Source organism: Rhinolophus sinicus, chromosome 10 (assembly GCF_057876585.1).
Source record: "Rhinolophus sinicus isolate RSI-liver-muscle chromosome 10, RSI-T2T, whole genome shotgun sequence".
Taxonomy (NCBI): Eukaryota; Metazoa; Chordata; class Mammalia; order Chiroptera; family Rhinolophidae; genus Rhinolophus; species Rhinolophus sinicus.
This window is the reverse complement of record NC_142510.1, coordinates 16,783,851-16,801,084: the sequence shown is the minus strand read 5'-3', so window position 1 is coordinate 16,801,084 and position 17,234 is coordinate 16,783,851. Positions and strand designations below refer to the sequence as shown.

Below are 17,234 nucleotides of genomic sequence, written 5' to 3'. Positions count from 1 at the left end.
GCCTGGTACCGACCCCACCGCCCCCGCTAGGCTGCTGGGCACAGTGCCTGGAGGAGGAAGCGCTCAGAGCCCACCCTCCCACCCGCCCAAGGACTCTGTAAGCACCTGATTCGCCGCACTAATTCCCTTCTGATTAAAACAGCCTGAGTGGTCTCTGTCGTTAGGCACGGGCTGACCCCTGACAGGAGGACAATTACAGCATTCACAGCGGGCACTGGGAAGCCAGGAAATGGGCCGTGATTAGGCCCTGTGAAGTGTGGGACCACAGGGAGACACTGGAGAGGGACGCTAATTAATCTTAGGCCAAGTCTTATAAATCGCCCGGACTCTGGGGCAGCCATTAAGTGACAGTCTAATATGCAAACATGGCTCCTGACAACAGAAGGCTCTCAGAACAACTCGAAGGACAGTCTGACACAAGAAGCAGGGAAAGGCCTCATTGCTGAGAAATGAACATTCACTGCTGGGGACAGAGGGGGCCTCTGGGCTGTGTGCCCTGCTAGCCTCGCTCATCAGCGCTGGAACAGGCTGGCAGGGAGGCCCTTCCCCATTTCATCAGAGATCCACAAATGCCCCTGCAGAGAAGCAGGAGACCACTGGGTTTGGGGTCACAGGTCCAGGGTTCAAACCTCAGCCTACCCTCCACCCTTAGGAGCTGTGTGCTTCTGAGCAAGTCACCTTACCTCTCTGGGCCTCAATTTCTCCAGCAGCATGAAGAGGACACTTACAGCCCTACAGGGCTATGGCGAAGCTGGGCCGATAAAGCCCATGAAAGCATGTACTATAGGCCCATATGTGTGGTACAGTGTGCAATGTTGTAAGGCGGTCCTGCCCAATCTTGGTGAGCACAGGATTAAAAACACATATATATAGGGGCTGGCCCGGTGGCTCAGGCAGTTGGAGCTCCGTGCCCCTAACGCTGAAGGCTGCCGGTTCGATTCCCACATGGGCCAGTGGGCTCTCAACCACAAGGTTGCCGGTTCGACTCCCGCAAGGGATGGTGGGCTGTGCCCCCTGCAACTAACAACAGCAACTGGACCTGGAGCTGAGCTGCGCCCTCCACAACTACAATTGAAAGGACAACAACCTGACTTGGAAAAAATCCTGGAAGTACACACTGTTCCCCAATAAAGTCCTGTTCCCCTTCCCCAATAAAATCTTTAAAACCAAACATATATCTATACCATTGCTTAAGCCTCACCTCCGACCAAATGAGTCAGAATCTCTGGGGCCTGAGCATCGGTATTCTAAGACCTCGCAGACGATTCGAACCTGCAGTGGGGGCTGTGACACACTGGTCCCAGGTCAGGTGTGGGTAACTGCAAGGTCAGGTGTCAGGGCTATGGGCACCTCCACCGAGCCTGGGGTGAAAGAGCTGGGTGTGGGTCTTGATTCTGCCATTTCTTGGTGGTTGACCTTGGAAAGCTCATGTGACTTTTCTGAGCCTTCGTCTCCTCAGTTCCCTTAAAAGAGGAGGGCCACAGACCTTCAGGTCTGCCATGAAGGCCAGGGGCGGGGGGTGAGGGGGTCTCACGGGAGCTGAGCCCACGTGTGGATGCCAGTAGAGACTCGAAAATGCAGGCAGGAGCTGCTGGCAGGAGCTGCATTGCTGGCAACCAAGGTGGCAACCACGTCTGTGGGGCAGGGGTCCTGTCTTATTCCCCCACTGCAGCCCTAGCATCTAAGACCGTGGCAGGTACATAGTAGGTGCTCAATTAAAAAAAAAACCCAGGTGTATGAATGATTCACGACGGGGATGTGAGTCCAAACTGTGACACTCTGGAGAAGGGCTGGGTAGCCCATCCAGAGGGGAGGATCATGCCGAGAGAGGCTGGCGGGTCCGAGGGCTCCTCCACGCTCCAAAGGCCAGTGCCCCATGCAGAGAGGGCACCGCTGCAGTGCCCAGCCAGACCCATCCACTGCCCATGGCGATTCCGAACACTTGATTATGTTTCTGTTCCCCCAATAAACCCACTCCTTATTCTAAAGCGTGACCCGGGCCACAGTCTTGACTCCGCCCAGTGTTCCCAGACCTGGTGCCATCCTCGGCGCTGGACTTTGCTGGGGGCCGTCCGTGAATGGCGTCTTAAAGCTTCCTCGGCGTCTCGAAACAGGATTCTCCGTCCGCAATCTGCACCAGAGACGAGGGAGGAGACTTGGTGAGGGGCCGATGACAAGCTCATACTGATGGCAGTTCCGTAACTTACGTCTGAAATACACGTCCGTGTGCCCACAATCCCGGATGCGACACTACTCACTGTGGCACGGTTTGTAGCAGCGAGGCGCTAGAAAACAAGCTAAATGCCCAGCAAAAACGGAACGACAGTAAGTCACGGAGCCTCCATGCTAGGGAATAATACATGGAATAATCTGCAGCCAATTCGGGCAGGTCTATGTACACAAGGAACAGTCTCTGAGATACAGAAGCAGGATACAGGCGAGTGTACCAACAGCCCAGGATTTGTGTAAAAATGGGGCAATGGGAGAGATGTGTGTCAAAGAAGGGGACACCCTGCTGGTGGCCCAAGTACAGAGGTTTCTGTTACTGGCCCCTCCCTGCAACCTGGACTCAGAAAGGCCTCCTTCTCGGAACTAGCGGCAGATCGCCCAACAACTCTGCCAGGAGAGCTGGGAGATTCATCCCATTTCTCTCTTCTCCCTGGGGGCTAGGAAGCTCATGTGACGAGTCAACTCCTAACTGAACTGCAGTAGCTCTCCCAGGGAAGGGCTGGGGATATCACTTTCTCCTTTTGTCACCTTGCTGTTGTTTTGACTTTCACTATTTATTCGTGGCTTGGGATCCTACCATACCTGTCAGGCAATGCATTAGAACAACACAAATCAAGATTATTGTGTGCCGGACCCTGTACATCTCTTATGCCGTTTCATCTTCCTGGCAAGCCTGCAAGGCGGGCATCATTATTCCCATTTTACAGGAGAGGAAACTGAGGGGCAGAGAGGACCCCAGTGCCAGAGGCCTCAGAGCAAGGAAGTGGCAGAACAGGGTTCAACCCCAGCTCTGCCTCGTTCCAAATCCTCTTCTTGTCGCATACTGGCCTCTGAGGCACAGGGCCTGCGTGAAGGGCACACTGGCCCCTAGGGACGGGCACCCTCATTGGTGCCACTTTAAAGATGAGGAAACAAAGGTACAGAGAGACAAAGTGGTTTCCCCCAAGTAACACAGCCATGAGCCCACGTCCTTCACTTCATTCATTCAACCACCAGTCACTTCTGGTGCCTCCACTGGGCCCGCCGCTGGGTCGGGGGCTTTCTACTCCACTATTTCAGCTCACAGACTTTCCGTGCTTTCATTGAAAGACCCATGAAAGCCGTGTTAGGTATGCAGAGTCTAGGGGAACCAATTCAAAACATGAACAGTGGAATCAAATATCACACAGCGTGGTTAGGTATTGAAGTGAAGACACATCGGGTAAAAATCAGGTGTAATCACAATTATCCCAGACGTCTCTTTAAATTATAGGCACTTGACAGCTGGGAACTGTAAAAGCCAGGCGTTTGCTGCTCTGGCCACCTTTGCGCTGGGGTAGTGGAGGCCGAGGTTTGAGTAGAAAGGAATAAGAAAGGATTTCTCTCTCTTTCTCCCTCTCGTGCTCTCCCTTCCGGGCCAAGGGGGTCTAGCTCACGTGGATGGTCAGGTAGTTACTTGCTGGTAAGCTGATGAGCGTAGGACGTGGCCCCGCAGTTGTGATTAGGTGACAGAGCCTGCGCGTGGCCTGGGAGGGCCTGTGCTCACCGGGTGTCCCCTCGGCGTGCGAGGCGCTTCTGGAGAAGTCAGGGTGGATGGCTTTCCGCGGTGACGTCCTCAGCTCAGAATTGGCCCCGTTGACGTAGACAGAGAAGCCCTGCTCCAAGTGCTCCAGTCGCAACTGCATGGGGTCCTTGGTTTTCAAATGCTTTAATATCCTGGGAGAGAAATGAGCGTTTGCTCATTATCTGAGCGTGGGAGGCTGCCCACCCGACCCGGGGAGAGAACTGCTGCTCTGATTATCAGAGAGGGCGGGGACGGGTCCCCAGCTGTTGGGCTACAACAGCCTCTGAGAAGCCCAGTACATACATGGAAATGCCCCAAGGGGGAGACTGCTTCCGGCCCTGCAGGGGTGTTTCTGCTTTCGTTCACTGGGGGCTCAAACACACATTGGCAAAACTGAAGGCACACATCCTACCTAGCCAGGTGGCGGCTGTGACCGAAAGCAGGCACGTGCACACACTGCGTCACACAGCCTGGACCTTCGGGGATGGTCCCAGTGGCCCTTCCTACTGTGTGTGGATGACGGCACTTTGTTCAACGTGTGAGCCAACGTGGGTTCACATCACACACCCACTGATCAGAAAGCACCCTCTGACTGCTCTTTTGCTTCAGCAAATAAATGTGCTCTCCAACACTCACCCTTATTATCGCAAATGTCACCATTGTATATTCTGATGCAGTTAAACCTGTATCAATGCAGGCCTTTGTTCAAGATTCAAGATGTGGTTGTCACTCTCCGTGGCTAAACGGGCTTGGGCACGGTGAGGTCTCCAGTCAGCTGTCTAAAGCCCGGCCTCACCCCTCGGCCTGGGTCCTCCCCCCAATGCTATAAATGGGGTGCCGTGTCCTCTTCGGCCACACACTTTGGTGACGTTATAGACCCCTTTTGCACCCCCACATCAGCTCGATTTATTTCAGCACAAGAAGAAATACAGACAACCAACCAATAACATGGCAACAAGCGTGCATCCTCCTCAGGGATCACATAAGTTCCTAGCCAATGAGCAAGACGTAAATTAAAAAAAAAAAAAGGAATCCGTCCAACAGAGGGTGAGTGATACATGCCAGACTGTTACACGCTTTACATCAGTAGGCGATTCTCATTCTTCCTGCTAGTTACGTTCCACAAAGTTGCCGCACATACCGAATGAGTGAACAGGGACCCCTGCTTCTAGGGGGAAGACCCGGGATTTGGTTCCTGCGTGCCTCTGGTCACGTTTTCATCAACTGATCAATACATCTCCTCGCTTCATGAGCGTTTCTGCTGAAAGGCACCTTGTGTATAATACCGTGTTTCCCCGAAAAGAAGACCTCGCCGGGAAATAAGCCTGAGCATGATTTTTCAGGATGACATCCCCTGAACATAAGCCCTAATGCGTCTTTTGGAGCAAACCTTAATATAAGACCTGGTCTGATTTTCGGGGAAACACGATAAAGAGAGCTGATTCATTAACAATGACTCATGGCCCGCGGCACCATAACTGGCACTCGAATGAAACTTATCTCACACGTGTGTGTATTTTCTGTGGACACAGCCGACTCACCAACAACAAAAAGCACAAGAATGTGGGAAGCATGGCCCTCAGTATACTGGAAGCAGGACCTTGTTCACGTGGGCGAGCTGAAGGCAGAGCTGCCCAACTCCACACCTCAGCTGAGAACACGTGCCTGCGTTGGGCAACTAACACTTGGTGCCACTCCGCACATGTCTTTGAATGACTGTGAAAGCACTACAAGCATTGATTTGGGGGTTACAAATAAATTTTAGTGAGTAGATGAATTCATAAATACAGAATCTGTGAATAATGAGGATTGACATGAATCGCCACAGCCACCTATGGGGCCATTACATTTATTATCCTCATTTAATAGATAAGGAAACTGAGGCACAGAGAGGTTAAGTAAGTTGCCCAAGGTCACACAGCTACCACGGTGGTGGGGTTAGGCTACAAACTTAAGCAATTTGGCTCCAGAGTCTTCACCACCATGAAGACAGCTTCTAAGGCTAGTGAGTTGACGTTGAAACAGGCAAACATTAGACGATGCTGGTAACTCACAGAACCTTCTGAGAAGTAATACGAAAATGTAGAAAAGACCGTATGCTTGGTCTTTGCCCAGTAAGCACATTCCTGATCAGAAACAATGGTCAGCATTCAATCGTAACCAAACCCTGAAAGCAACTCAAATGTCCCCCAGCAGGAAAGTGGAACCTGGGATCTCATGCAGCTGTTAGAATGACGAAGAATCTGTCCAAATGCAGGGTTTTCTTAGGATCTGTTCAGTGTGTGAGTGGTGGGGAGAAGGCAGAATAAAAACGGGACATACATGGTAAGCGCAAAGTTGGAAAAAGAGTGTGTTCGTGGACCCAGAGTGGAAGGTGATAAATGTAAACATTAAATCAGTTGTTCACGTAGGGTGGCTTTATGGGGGATTTCTGTTTGCTTTTAAAAACATTTCCTGAGCTGCTGCTCCATCCATCTTTTTAACCATCGTGGCAGAAACATTACAGACTGTTTATGTCTTGCCAGCCCTGGAAAACCTAAGAGATGCCAGGTTGTGGGGCAACTGTGAGGCAACTGCATAAAACAGAAGGAAACACATGTAACTAAGAGACAACTTCCAAACACAGCACTCGCCACACTCACTGGAGCAAACAGTTAGGGCTCAGGGGACACCCACAGTGTCCTGGGACAGACCAGCAGGGAGCCCAGGCCCTGGGACGCCCCGACTCGGGTGGGCAGGGTTGTGGGGGCAGAAAATCCGACCACTAGGCAGGAGGCGCCTGCCTCCACTTCCCTGATGCTACCTTACCAACTATGGTGGTCCCCTGGTCCCCCAGACCTGGGGCTGGCACTCCACGTGGGCCGCTCCTTAAGCAGGATGATTTATGAAAATGTGGATTTATGAAGCTGATAAATGAGGAGATAATTACTCAAACTGTGAAAGGACCCGCTAAAGGAACGCCTCTGCTGCAGCCGAGCCCATCAGTCATGTTCCTGTGGCATCAAAAGAAAAGTGGGGTTTGTTTAACTGATAGCCTGCTTTGCATAAAGAGCTGCCCTGGGGAAGGGGATTCAGAGGAATCAGATGCGGTCCCTGCCCCATCAAAGAAGGAAGCCCCGCCCCTGACGCCTGGGCTGTCTGTTCTCTCACGGTTGTGCTTGTTCCCCAGCACGTCTCACACCGCAGCCCACAGGTCAGCCTCTGTGTCCGTTCATTCTCTTCCCACCCCGCAGAATCTGAGCCCTGGGCACGGGGACCGTGCTGAGTGCCAGGGACGGGGAGCAATGCTCTCAGTGCCTAGTTCTGGAACAAGTGGCCCCGAGGAACTCCAGGTCCGGTGGGGAGGAGGCGTCGCCGTGCATCCTAGTCCAGCCTCCGTGGCTGACGCACAGCGCAGCCTCCGTGACCGCTTTACCTGTGCTGACTGTGTCCCTTGCACAGAGAGCTCCTTGGTGGAAGTGGAAGCACCAGGATGGAGAGCACAGGGCGTCACGAGGGAGTGACGAGGGCAGGACATGCCTGACAGTTGGGTGGTCAGGGCACAAGCAGGGGCCCGGTGGCGAGAGGACTCAGCCCAACTCAGCGGATGGGCAACGCGCTGCTCGTGGACCTAGTGGCAATGGCTTCCGGGCGGAACTGTCTGGGTCTCTGAGCGCGGAAGTTGCCATGTGACCGGGGACCAGCCACGTGGCTCCCCCGGACCTCAGTTACTCAAAGGCTCGACTGGGGGGTTCTCTAAGGGCCAGGCATGCGAGGCGTATCCGCTGGCAGCTCAGCGAGAAGGCTGTTTCACACTGAAATGACAGCGGTGGTGAGGAAGCCCCGCGCCTGGGGGGTGGCCTCACGAGGGACCTGCAGGTGCCTTGTCACGCTGAGTCCTTCACGGGCCTGGGATTGAGATGAACTTGACCAAGGTCAGAGCCCAGGAAGCAGCCAGATTTAAAGTCAGGTCCGCAAGGCTCTGCATCCTGCCTCCCAGCCGCGGGCTCTACAGTTTCTGTTTCCTCAGCAGGTGTCTCGCCACAGGGGCTCTGAGCAGGGAGGGCGCCCGGGCAGAGCGTCTGGGGGCGTCTGGGAGGTGGTGGCATTTGAGTGCAGCCTCGAAGTGTGGAGGAACCCAGAGCAGTGGTGCAAAAAGCCTGCCGCTCTTCCCGGAACTTGGGTGGCCCGCAGGCTCTGGTATTTGTCCTCTAGGATGTCACCACCCAAGGCCCTGCCATGTCCCCCTCAGTGTGACCTGGGGCACGTCCCTAGGTTTCCTTTTCTTCACACTGAGACCGCAAACACTTCCATGTGTCTGAACTGTCACGGGGATGGAAGCAGGGGACCAGGCTGAAACCCCACCTCATGGATCCGCCCGTGCAGGGGCCCCCACTACATGCTGGCTCCCTGGACCTGGCCTCGCCGCCGCCATCGAGTGTGTACAGCCCCCTTGGCCGTCAGCGCCTCACCTCCCAGCCCGCTGGTCACACTGCTTGCTCTTCCCCGAGACCTGCTGGGTGTGGCTCCATCTTTCAGGAAGTTGAGTGACCAGAATCACTCAGCGTCCTCGGGGAGGGTCTGTGCGCGGTGAGCTGGGCCCCACCTCTTCCACCCTCCCCTGGGCCTTTCCTGGAGCACGGATCCCTTTCTGCTTCTTCAGGCATCATTACAGGGGGCCTGGTGCTCAGCTGGGTGGGAAGGCAAGGGCTGTGTGGCGACACCTGCTCTTTCTGCCTCCCTGGCACCCCCCCCACCCCCCAAACGCAGCCCTGCCTGGGGCTCCCCTTTGGGTGCTGCTCCATGCCTTCCTTCTCACTCCCCGTGGTTTAGGTGAGGTTCACTCCACCCCAGCTTAACGGGGCAGCCAAGGAGAGGCCAGTGAGACCTGCCACCTCACCGACACGGGGAGACGGGCTTCGGGGTGGGACTGGGGCCCCAGCCAGATCCATGGGCGTCCTTCTCAGCACTTCTGCTGGAACCCTGACGGCAGAAGTGCTCTCCTCCCCTCGAGGTGGGACGTAGGTGTGGAGTGTCCAGTGGCCGCCTTGGCCTCCGAGAGGGAAATGCCCTACGATGACTCCAACACGGGGAAACAGAGCTGAGAGATGGAGAACGATTGATTCTGCGGACGTAACTCGAGAGCCTGGATCCAGCTATGCCTGAAGCCAGACTATCATCCTGGATTTCTCAATTTCGTGAGCCAGTAAGTTTCCTTGTTGCCCAAAGACCACTGACCTTGGGTTTCCGTCCCTCCTGGCACAGGAGCACAAACTAAGATGGTCTGCGTCTCCCCATCACAGTGTTCTCCCCACACTGGTGGGAATCTGGGCTCGGAGCAAGTACTCAGTGAACTCCTGCTGGGTGACTCAAAGACCAGTGTCACTCAGCCTCTTGGGGCCGCTGTGTTCTGGGCTGACTCCCCTGAGAACGCGCCCAGTGACTGCACAGCCCTTCTGAGGTCACAAGGCAACCCAGGTGAGCAGCCGGGGTTTCATCGCCCTCTCGGCCCAGTTTGAAGCTCAGCGGCTGGTTTTCCATCGGGTCCTATGACTGGATTTCCAAGCAAACCACAGTTGATTCCCACAACTCCATGGGCCAGGGAGCCACTGGCGACCCTGGCAGGTTTCTGTCCTCTTGATTATTTATGACCATGTCGCGCAAAGTAAATAAGAAAGTAGACTTTCTTGACCTTGGGCACACAGCTCTCTCTCTGGGTCTCCACGTCCTTGTATGTAAAACAGGGCAGCCACTGTGTCTGCCTCATCGGGTCGTGTGCAGATAAAACGAGACGACAGGACGAGGTGCCTGGCGCGTGGCTGGCCCTCCAGAAAAGGTGCCTTTGAACCAACAGCCGACGCTAGCGCAGTGGCACCCCCTCTGCATGTGTCTCCACTTGGAGCTGTTTCTTTCCAGCTCCACCTTCTAATTTCCTGTCGTCCAGCCAGCTCCCTCTCGGTGACAACACATCCCCCATATTTTATGGCAGCTCAGTTTTGATACATTTTTTTAGTTGCCTTTGTGCTGCCACCTCGTCGCCGTATATTCTCATCCGCGCTGTCGGCTGGTGCCTCTTTGATTGTACACTTATTGACCCCGATTAATGAGAAGCAATTTGCTCATCTGACACTCTCCTCCCAGACACGTCCCGTGGATTTGATGAAACGATCACACAGGGGTTCGGGGACCCCATCCAGCCTGCCAGACACTGAGTAAAAACAGCTGCTCTGTGGCATCAATGACGACAAAAAGCCACACGTGAGTTCACTGGCCTTCAGCTAGTCCAGCTGCAGATCGCCCTGGGTCAGGAGGAGTTGGGCACAGGCGGAGTGCCTGGCATTTCTGGCTGGTGCTGGAGAGATTTCTGTTCAGAGGTCCCCACTGCGAGAGGTACGGCCTCAGCAGGGGCACCTGGAAATGTGGGAGGGTGTTTGTTGTCATGGTGACTGGGGGGCATAACGGAATTTAGTAAAGTGGCCGGCGGGTGGGAACACTAATCGTACACACAGGGGACTATCTCACACCTAAAAACTTGTCCCATGCTACAGGCCGCGGGAGCCCCAAGTGACAGGTCCTTGCGAGTCAGAGAAGGGCTGAGTCCATATTCAGGATGATGACCCCCAGACTCTGTCACCTGCAAGACCCCAAGCTAATTCCCTAATACAAAGGCCCAAACTAGCGCCCCATCCTTCCGCCTCCTGCAGGCCTGTTTGAGAGGCCTCCAGCTTTCTTCCGTTCTTCCGTTTGTTTCGCACTTTCATTTGAATTCATGACCAACATTTTAAAGCACAGGCGGTGTCACAGTGTCACGACTCAAACCCACAAACCCCTGGGCCTGTGTCCCCACCAACAAGTGGCCTGAGCCCCAGCAGCTTGGAAATGAGAATTCCAGGCCCCCAACTGTCCTCACCCACTGAGCGGGCTTCACTCACTGCCTGGCCCCTCCTAGCATCTGAGTTTGCAAACCGGGCTGACTGCAAGGTTCCAGGCCTGCAAACAAACCACAGCAAACCGGAAATGAACTTGGACGGCCCTGCAGACTTCTTTCAAACCAGACCGCACTGCTTTGACCTCAGTCACCAAACACTGCATCCACTGCAGGCTTTTGCAAGAACCAGCACTCCCGAGTCAAAATCCGCACTAATGTAACCTTAAATGACGTATGGACCAACTTCAAACACAAACGGACAATGACACCATCTTTCCATAACAAGGCGTGATTACAGGCTCTGATTTCAAAGTATGGGAGCGGCCTGGAAGATCACAGAACGGGCTATTCAGGTGGCTAATGCACAGGCCCTGCCAAGGTCTAGCTTTCCTGGCTAATGCACAGGCCCTGCCAAGGTCTAGCTTTTCGGGACAAACCTACCTTCTCCCAGAACGGAAGCAGGGAGGCAAGAGGCGGCACTTACACGTCGAATAGTTTGCTACAGCTCCATCAAAAGACGCAGTGAAATGAGTGAATGGAGAAATGAGAGCTGGCATTGCAGAGAATATGCTGAGCTTCTGAGTGGAGGTAACTGCACCCCTTCGCTTATGTGAACCAGAGTCTGCGTGCTGCTAATACATCCACACAGGGTTTTTACTGGGCTAATAGGAAGGGCGGCCGGCAAGCGGCTTCGTCTTACCGGTTCCTCTGCTGAAGCAATATTAAATACTCATCATGTTTCTCATCAAAGTCTGTCACCATGTCCTTAGTGAGACCCTGAAATGAAGAAACAGAGCGGTGTGATATCAGAAAGCAGGAAAGCACGTCCTGAGGCCGGGGGGCAGTGCACACTCTTCGCACAGGCGGCCGCGAGGCGGGGCTGACCGTGACGCAAGCCGGCTCCCCGGACGCGTCACTCTGGCGACCCAGAGCCCCAGAGGCTGGCTGCCTGATGGCCCAATGGGGCTCAACACACACAACTAACGACCTACGAAAATCGAGATCAATTTCCCGTTTGTTTCTCCCAGGCCCTATAAAATCAAGGGCTCGGCCAAGATTGGGGCTTTATCTTTTCTCCAGGCTCATGATTGACTTATCTCAATCGTCCTAACCGAAGGCATCCCAAATCAGTTGTTTTAAGAGGGAGTCACGTTTTTCTCTTGCCACCGCGAGAAAAATGTATGCTTATTGTCACCAACTCCGTCATTACAGAAATACATGACTCAGAGAATGAAGGTCCCTTCAGAGCAGACATTTGGGGTTTTGGCAACAGAGCTCTGGGTTTGCTCTGAGCAACCACTCGGCCCCTTCTTTCAGTGAACTGGCTTCCTGAGATGCCCCTGAAGGTTCCTTTGTTATCCTCTTGGGTCACAGGACTTTGGCCTTGGCCTTGCCAATCAATACAGGGCCACAATGCTTCCCTGGTCTGGGGTTGAGCCCTAGAAAGTCAGCCCGGGGCTTGGCTAACACTCCCGGAAAAAGCTGCTCTCTTTCCACCGCGGTGCTGAGCTGATGAGACGCAAGCCTGGAACCACGTGAGGATGAAGTTGATGAGAAGACAGTGGATCCGAGAGAGGGAGAGAGATTCCTACGGGAGTGAGCTTGAGCCCCGACACCCACCCACGCCTGAAGAAGTTTCTGGACCATTTCGCGACTGCTTTACAAGTTTCAGCTGAGTGTCTCTTTCATTTTCAGTCCAAAGAATTATGTCATCTACCACAATCTGACAATATGTTTTTTCACAGCTGTGCGGAGGGATAAGTAATGAAACTACACACATTGAAAGTGACATATGTATATACCAGTCACCCCCCATTATAATGTGATATATAGTCCTCCAGATGTTTTTCTTTATTTTATACATAAAAATACACACAAACACACATTCTTTTAAACAAAAGTAGAATCACACTATAAACAATGCTTCACAATTTCCTATGCTCCTAATTTATTTATTATTTTGCCAAGGAATAGACTAAAGAGACCATGTCAGCTTGGTTCTAGTCACAAGTTCCAGGGAGTAAGTTTTAAAGGGCAAGTAAGACATTTGTAACAGAAATGCAGTCTGGGTGAATTATCACGGGGAGAAGAGAAACAAAAAGAATCCCCACCGCTCTCTTCTTGTCAAAATCCGGCTTCAGCCCCACTACTCTTCCAGAGCCCTATCCAAGGGTGACCCAACCCCCTTAACCAAATAGGACAGCTCGTCCCTTCCTCCCCCTACTCCCCTACGCGGGGCTGTGGCAACTGCTGACCGGCGGCCGACCACCCCTCGCGGCCCAGACGCCCGACCTCGCTTCCGCAGCCCGGGACCAGCTCCCTGCCCGCAGCCTTCTGCCTGCGCCGCTCCGGCTCCCCTTCCTCCTTCGGCCTCAGAGGTGGATGGCAACTGCCTCGGTCCATCCCAGCCTGTCCGGGTCTCTCTCCTCCTGCCTTCACTTCTCTTTCTGATTACAAGGAAAGGGGCCCCTGGCTGGGGGACCCAGCAAGTTACTCCTAGTCCAGGGCTCAGGACACTGGGTGAGGGGACGAGTCTCAGTTCCTTCTAGAATAACAGCACGTGTATGAGGAGGACAATTTAAGCATGACCCTCCTTTGATCTTCCCAGCCGTCTTTGAAGTGCTTATTATTACACCCCCCCCATTTAAGACACAAGGACACCCATCCCATGCATATTCCACGAACGGGCTCCTACTCCCAGGCAATTCACGTAACCAGTCTGAAACATGAAAATGACCAGATACATGTTACAACATGGAACGAAACATTCAATGGCATTTTTTGATGAACTATGAGAACTTCAAAGCGCTCTCAGCTGATCGTGGGCTGCCCTGGGCTTTCACTTCAACCCTTCCAGAACATTCATCCACCCTTGCCAGGACGAAGAGGTCATCAGAAAGACGTGAAGAGCACAGGCCTCCATCCAGCCCAAGTCTTCACCAGCCTGTGCTTCTCCAACGCTAAATGTGCACACGAATCACGCAGCGGTGATGCTGGAAGGCAGGCTCCGATGCAGCAGGGCTGGGGACGGAGCGTTTCCAGCAGCTCCCAGACGGGGCTTGTGGGACACACTTTGAGTAGCAGGGCCTGTCCTTACTCCCCAGCAGTCACCACGCACCCACCTCTGACAGGATGCCACTGAACTTGAGCTGGGGAGAACACGCACTAGCTCCATCCATCTCCTAACACTGCCATTAGTTTCCTCAACTGTGAAACAGAGGTAATGACGGCACCCGTCTGGGTGGAGTCTCCTTTCTCTCGTAGGATGAATGTGGATGGAGGCAGTGACAGTGGAAAGGACTTAGCACAGCACCTGGCACCGAGAAAGCTTTCAGTGAACGAAACACTTACATTCACAGACTCCGTTACTTAAATTGCACTATCTCCCGACTCATCACCATATTCCCTTTCCCACAATTCACTCCGTCTCCCTCCAGCCTCCAACCCAATCCTCCCCAAGGCCCAGTTCAGTTCCCGAAGTCTCTCTCCCCGTGACATTCTCACCTGCATTCACTTCAGCTCATTTTGAAACCCTGCAATTAGTATTAAATTACATACAATACAGTGTGGAAGAGTGTGTGATTAAGTGCTAAATTGTTAGCATTTAACTTTGTATATTGCTCACTGACTACCTGGGGATTTGGAGACTTGAGGAGGTGAGCCTTGAGCTGTTTCCTACCTTCTCTGAGCCTCAGTTTTCCTCATCTGTAAAAAGGGGACATTAGTAAGGTCTGCCTCACAGGGCTGCTCTAAGGAGTAACTAGGAGAAAAACAGAAGTCATTTAGGGTTCTTTCTTTCTTGTTCTCCTTTATAATCCTAACCGGACCATCAATTCCTAAGAACCATGGGAAGCCGGGGGGAATATGGAAGGGGGACCCTGGTCCTGGGCTCATCTTAGCTTCACCACATCCAGTTGTGACGACAGCTGCTACGGCTGCCTAAGCACCAGCTCAGCCCACACTCACCCCAGCCTGGTCAGACACCAGACACTGCTCCTCCCAGCACAGCACACTTCTCTTCACTGAGGCTTTATTTGTCAGGCTGTAAAATGGGCGCGTTAACACATGCACCCCACAAGGGTGTGAGAACCTTGCAAAGTGCCAACCTTATCATCACTGTCTTTCAGCAAACATTTATCAAGTGCTTACTGGGTGGCTGTTACATGTGCAATGATGGTCTAACAAGCTCGGCCCCCATGTATATTCAGACACCAACTTGCCTAGAGGCCGAACTGGACCACCAGTGAGGGGCAGCTGTGCAGGACTCGGCCCCTTTCATGTTGCATGTGGTGTGAATGACACCCCGAGCCGCTGTGCAAACAGTCAAGCAAACACACACTGGCCAGGGGTCCGTAAGGTCGGGATGGCCTGCTGGGAGCTCTGGGAACACTCATCTGTCCATAACTTTCGTCAAGTCACCAAAAGCATCCACGACCACAAACAGGAGACAAATGACCATCATAAAATGTATAAACTGTGATGCTACAGATCTGAATAAGGAAACTCGAAGCCTCGCTCACTCCCCCCACTCCACATCCAATCCATCAGCTCCATGTAGAAACTACTAGACACCCGGCATCTGACCACTTCTCCCCACCTGCTCCCACCCCCTGGCTCAGGGCCCCTCGCCGGCCCCTGCTTTTGACCTCACCCTGCCGTGTGCTGTCCCTGCTATTGCCAGGGGGTCCTGATAAAAGGCAGGTACATCATGTCTTCTGCACAGGTCTCTGTAGCCACCAGGCCTTGCACACAGGCCCCCACGCCCGTCTCCGAGCCGCTCCCACCACCCACTGTGGCACCCTCGACACCCAGCAGGCTTCCCGCTCAGGGCCCTGACTTGTCATTGCTTCTGCCTGGAGCGCTCGGCTCCCAGGTCAGTACCCAGATTCCTCGTCTCCTCCAAGGCTTGCCTCAGAGCTGACCTTCTCAGGGAGGCCCTCCCTGGCTGCCCCATGTAAAATAGCAAGCTATGCACACTCACACACCAATCCCTCACTAACATAATACCTACTTTATCTCATTTATGATGCCTTTTATGTATGGGGCTGTCCCTGCACTAGAATGGAAATTCCATGCAGGCAGGACTGTATCCGTTTTGATCACTTGTGTTTTCCCAGACTCCAGGACAGTACCTGGCACACAGTGGACACTCACCAGATACTGACGGAGTAAAATACACAGAGAGATAGGGAGACAGAGAGATAGAGGGGGAGACAGACAGGCATTTGAGCTGAGATTTTAAAGTTGGAGCATGTTCTGGGCAACAAGAAAAGGGACAGGCATTTCAGGCAGAAGCAGCAGCGTGGGCAAAGGTGCGGGGGTTTGACTAGGGCGACAGGTGCCAAGGAGGGCGAGTTAAGTAGGCAAAGGGCCTAAGGAGGGTGGACGTGACACGGAAGCAGAGCCTCGGCGCCGTTTTTCATTGCTGTTGTTCGCATCATCTTTACCCCTAACGCTGGCCCCAGAGACGGTGTCAATTTTATCAATGAGCACATCATTAATGCTCTCTGCGGGAAGAAACACCAAGAATCAGTCATGTTCAAAGGCGCCCGACCAAGGCTGTATTCCAGGAATTCCACTTTCCCGAGCCCAGAATCCTGGGAGTCTCCTAAACGGGGCTCAGTGAGCGAGCGCCAGAGCCCAGGCTGCGTTCGCACGCAGCTCAGAGGCCGTGTCGGTTTCCAGGGCCTGCGATGAATGTCCAGTGGCAGCTGTCAGGCCCCGGCAGAGAAGACCAATGACTTCAAATGGTTCACTAACGAGGCTGGGAGCACAGTGGGTCTGGGGGCAGCGCAGAGTTCACAGAGCACTTCCATGTGGGGAGCCATGGTTTCTTGCAACCCTGAACCTTGCAGACTGGCTCGGTTTCTGCCCCCATAACATTGTCTCTGCCTTATCTGAAAAGCGCCTAACGGCTGCTGAGGAATGTGGTGAAAACAGCCAGTTCCCAGACACAGAAAACTAAGGGCTTTCTAGACAATTAGTAGATTCTGTCTCCTTGAAATATTTACTTTTGTGAGTTTCAGTGACCTTGTATCTTCTATGTCAAAGTAAGGTTGAAGCTGGAAAGATTCACTTTCACTGAGATAATGCATATCTTCTTCGTTTAACTGCACGTACTCAAACTGTATATATTGGTTAGAGATAATAAACTCAGGGCTTCAGCATGACTGAAGACCGGCCGCATTAGCATTTGTGTGTGTCTTTTATTTCATTCCCACTCCCCCATTCAGGTACTGATCGACTCGTGGCGGCTGGCCCGCCACACTTCCACACACCTGAGTTACTCCCCGGCCCCCGAGTGTCACATTTTAACCGAGGGAGGGTTTATGAGCTCTAAGCAGGTCCCTGGGCCCGCTCTTCCGGCTGCCTTGGCTGCCATTTATTACGCTTCTGTGGCTGCCTATTGTGGGGCCAAAATGATGCTCTGCTCTGGGAGCAGCAGCCCCGTTTTAGAGCCGGGGAAACAGGCTCTGAAAGCTGAAGCACATTGCCAGCAGGCCACAATGTTCCTTGGGGCAACCCCTGTCCTCCACGCTCAATCTGTGTGGTGGG

The 17,234-nt window shown here is 53.4% G+C and overlaps 1 protein-coding gene across 9 annotated transcripts in view; it reads right to left on the bottom strand.

Moving 5' to 3' along the window:
* KATNIP (katanin interacting protein) overlaps nucleotides 1-17,234 on the bottom strand; it is a 153,885-nt gene that overhangs the window by 100,720 nt on the left and 35,931 nt on the right. For 4 of the 9 annotated variants that reach the window (XM_019754669.3, XM_088801399.1, XM_074322768.2 and 1 more), the window contains 3 exons: nucleotides 11,380-11,456; nucleotides 3,755-3,924; nucleotides 2,034-2,131 (listed from right to left, as the gene is read on the bottom strand). The exons of 2 other annotated variants lie outside the window; for them this stretch is intronic. In XM_019754669.3, coding sequence (XP_019610228.3) covers nucleotides 2,034-2,131; nucleotides 3,755-3,924; nucleotides 11,380-11,456 — 345 coding nt within the window. The remainder of the gene's footprint in view (nucleotides 1-2,033; nucleotides 2,132-3,754; nucleotides 3,925-11,379; nucleotides 11,457-17,234) is intronic. 3 more of the 9 variants (XM_088801398.1, XM_019754672.3, XM_074322769.2) reach the window with 1 other exon arrangement.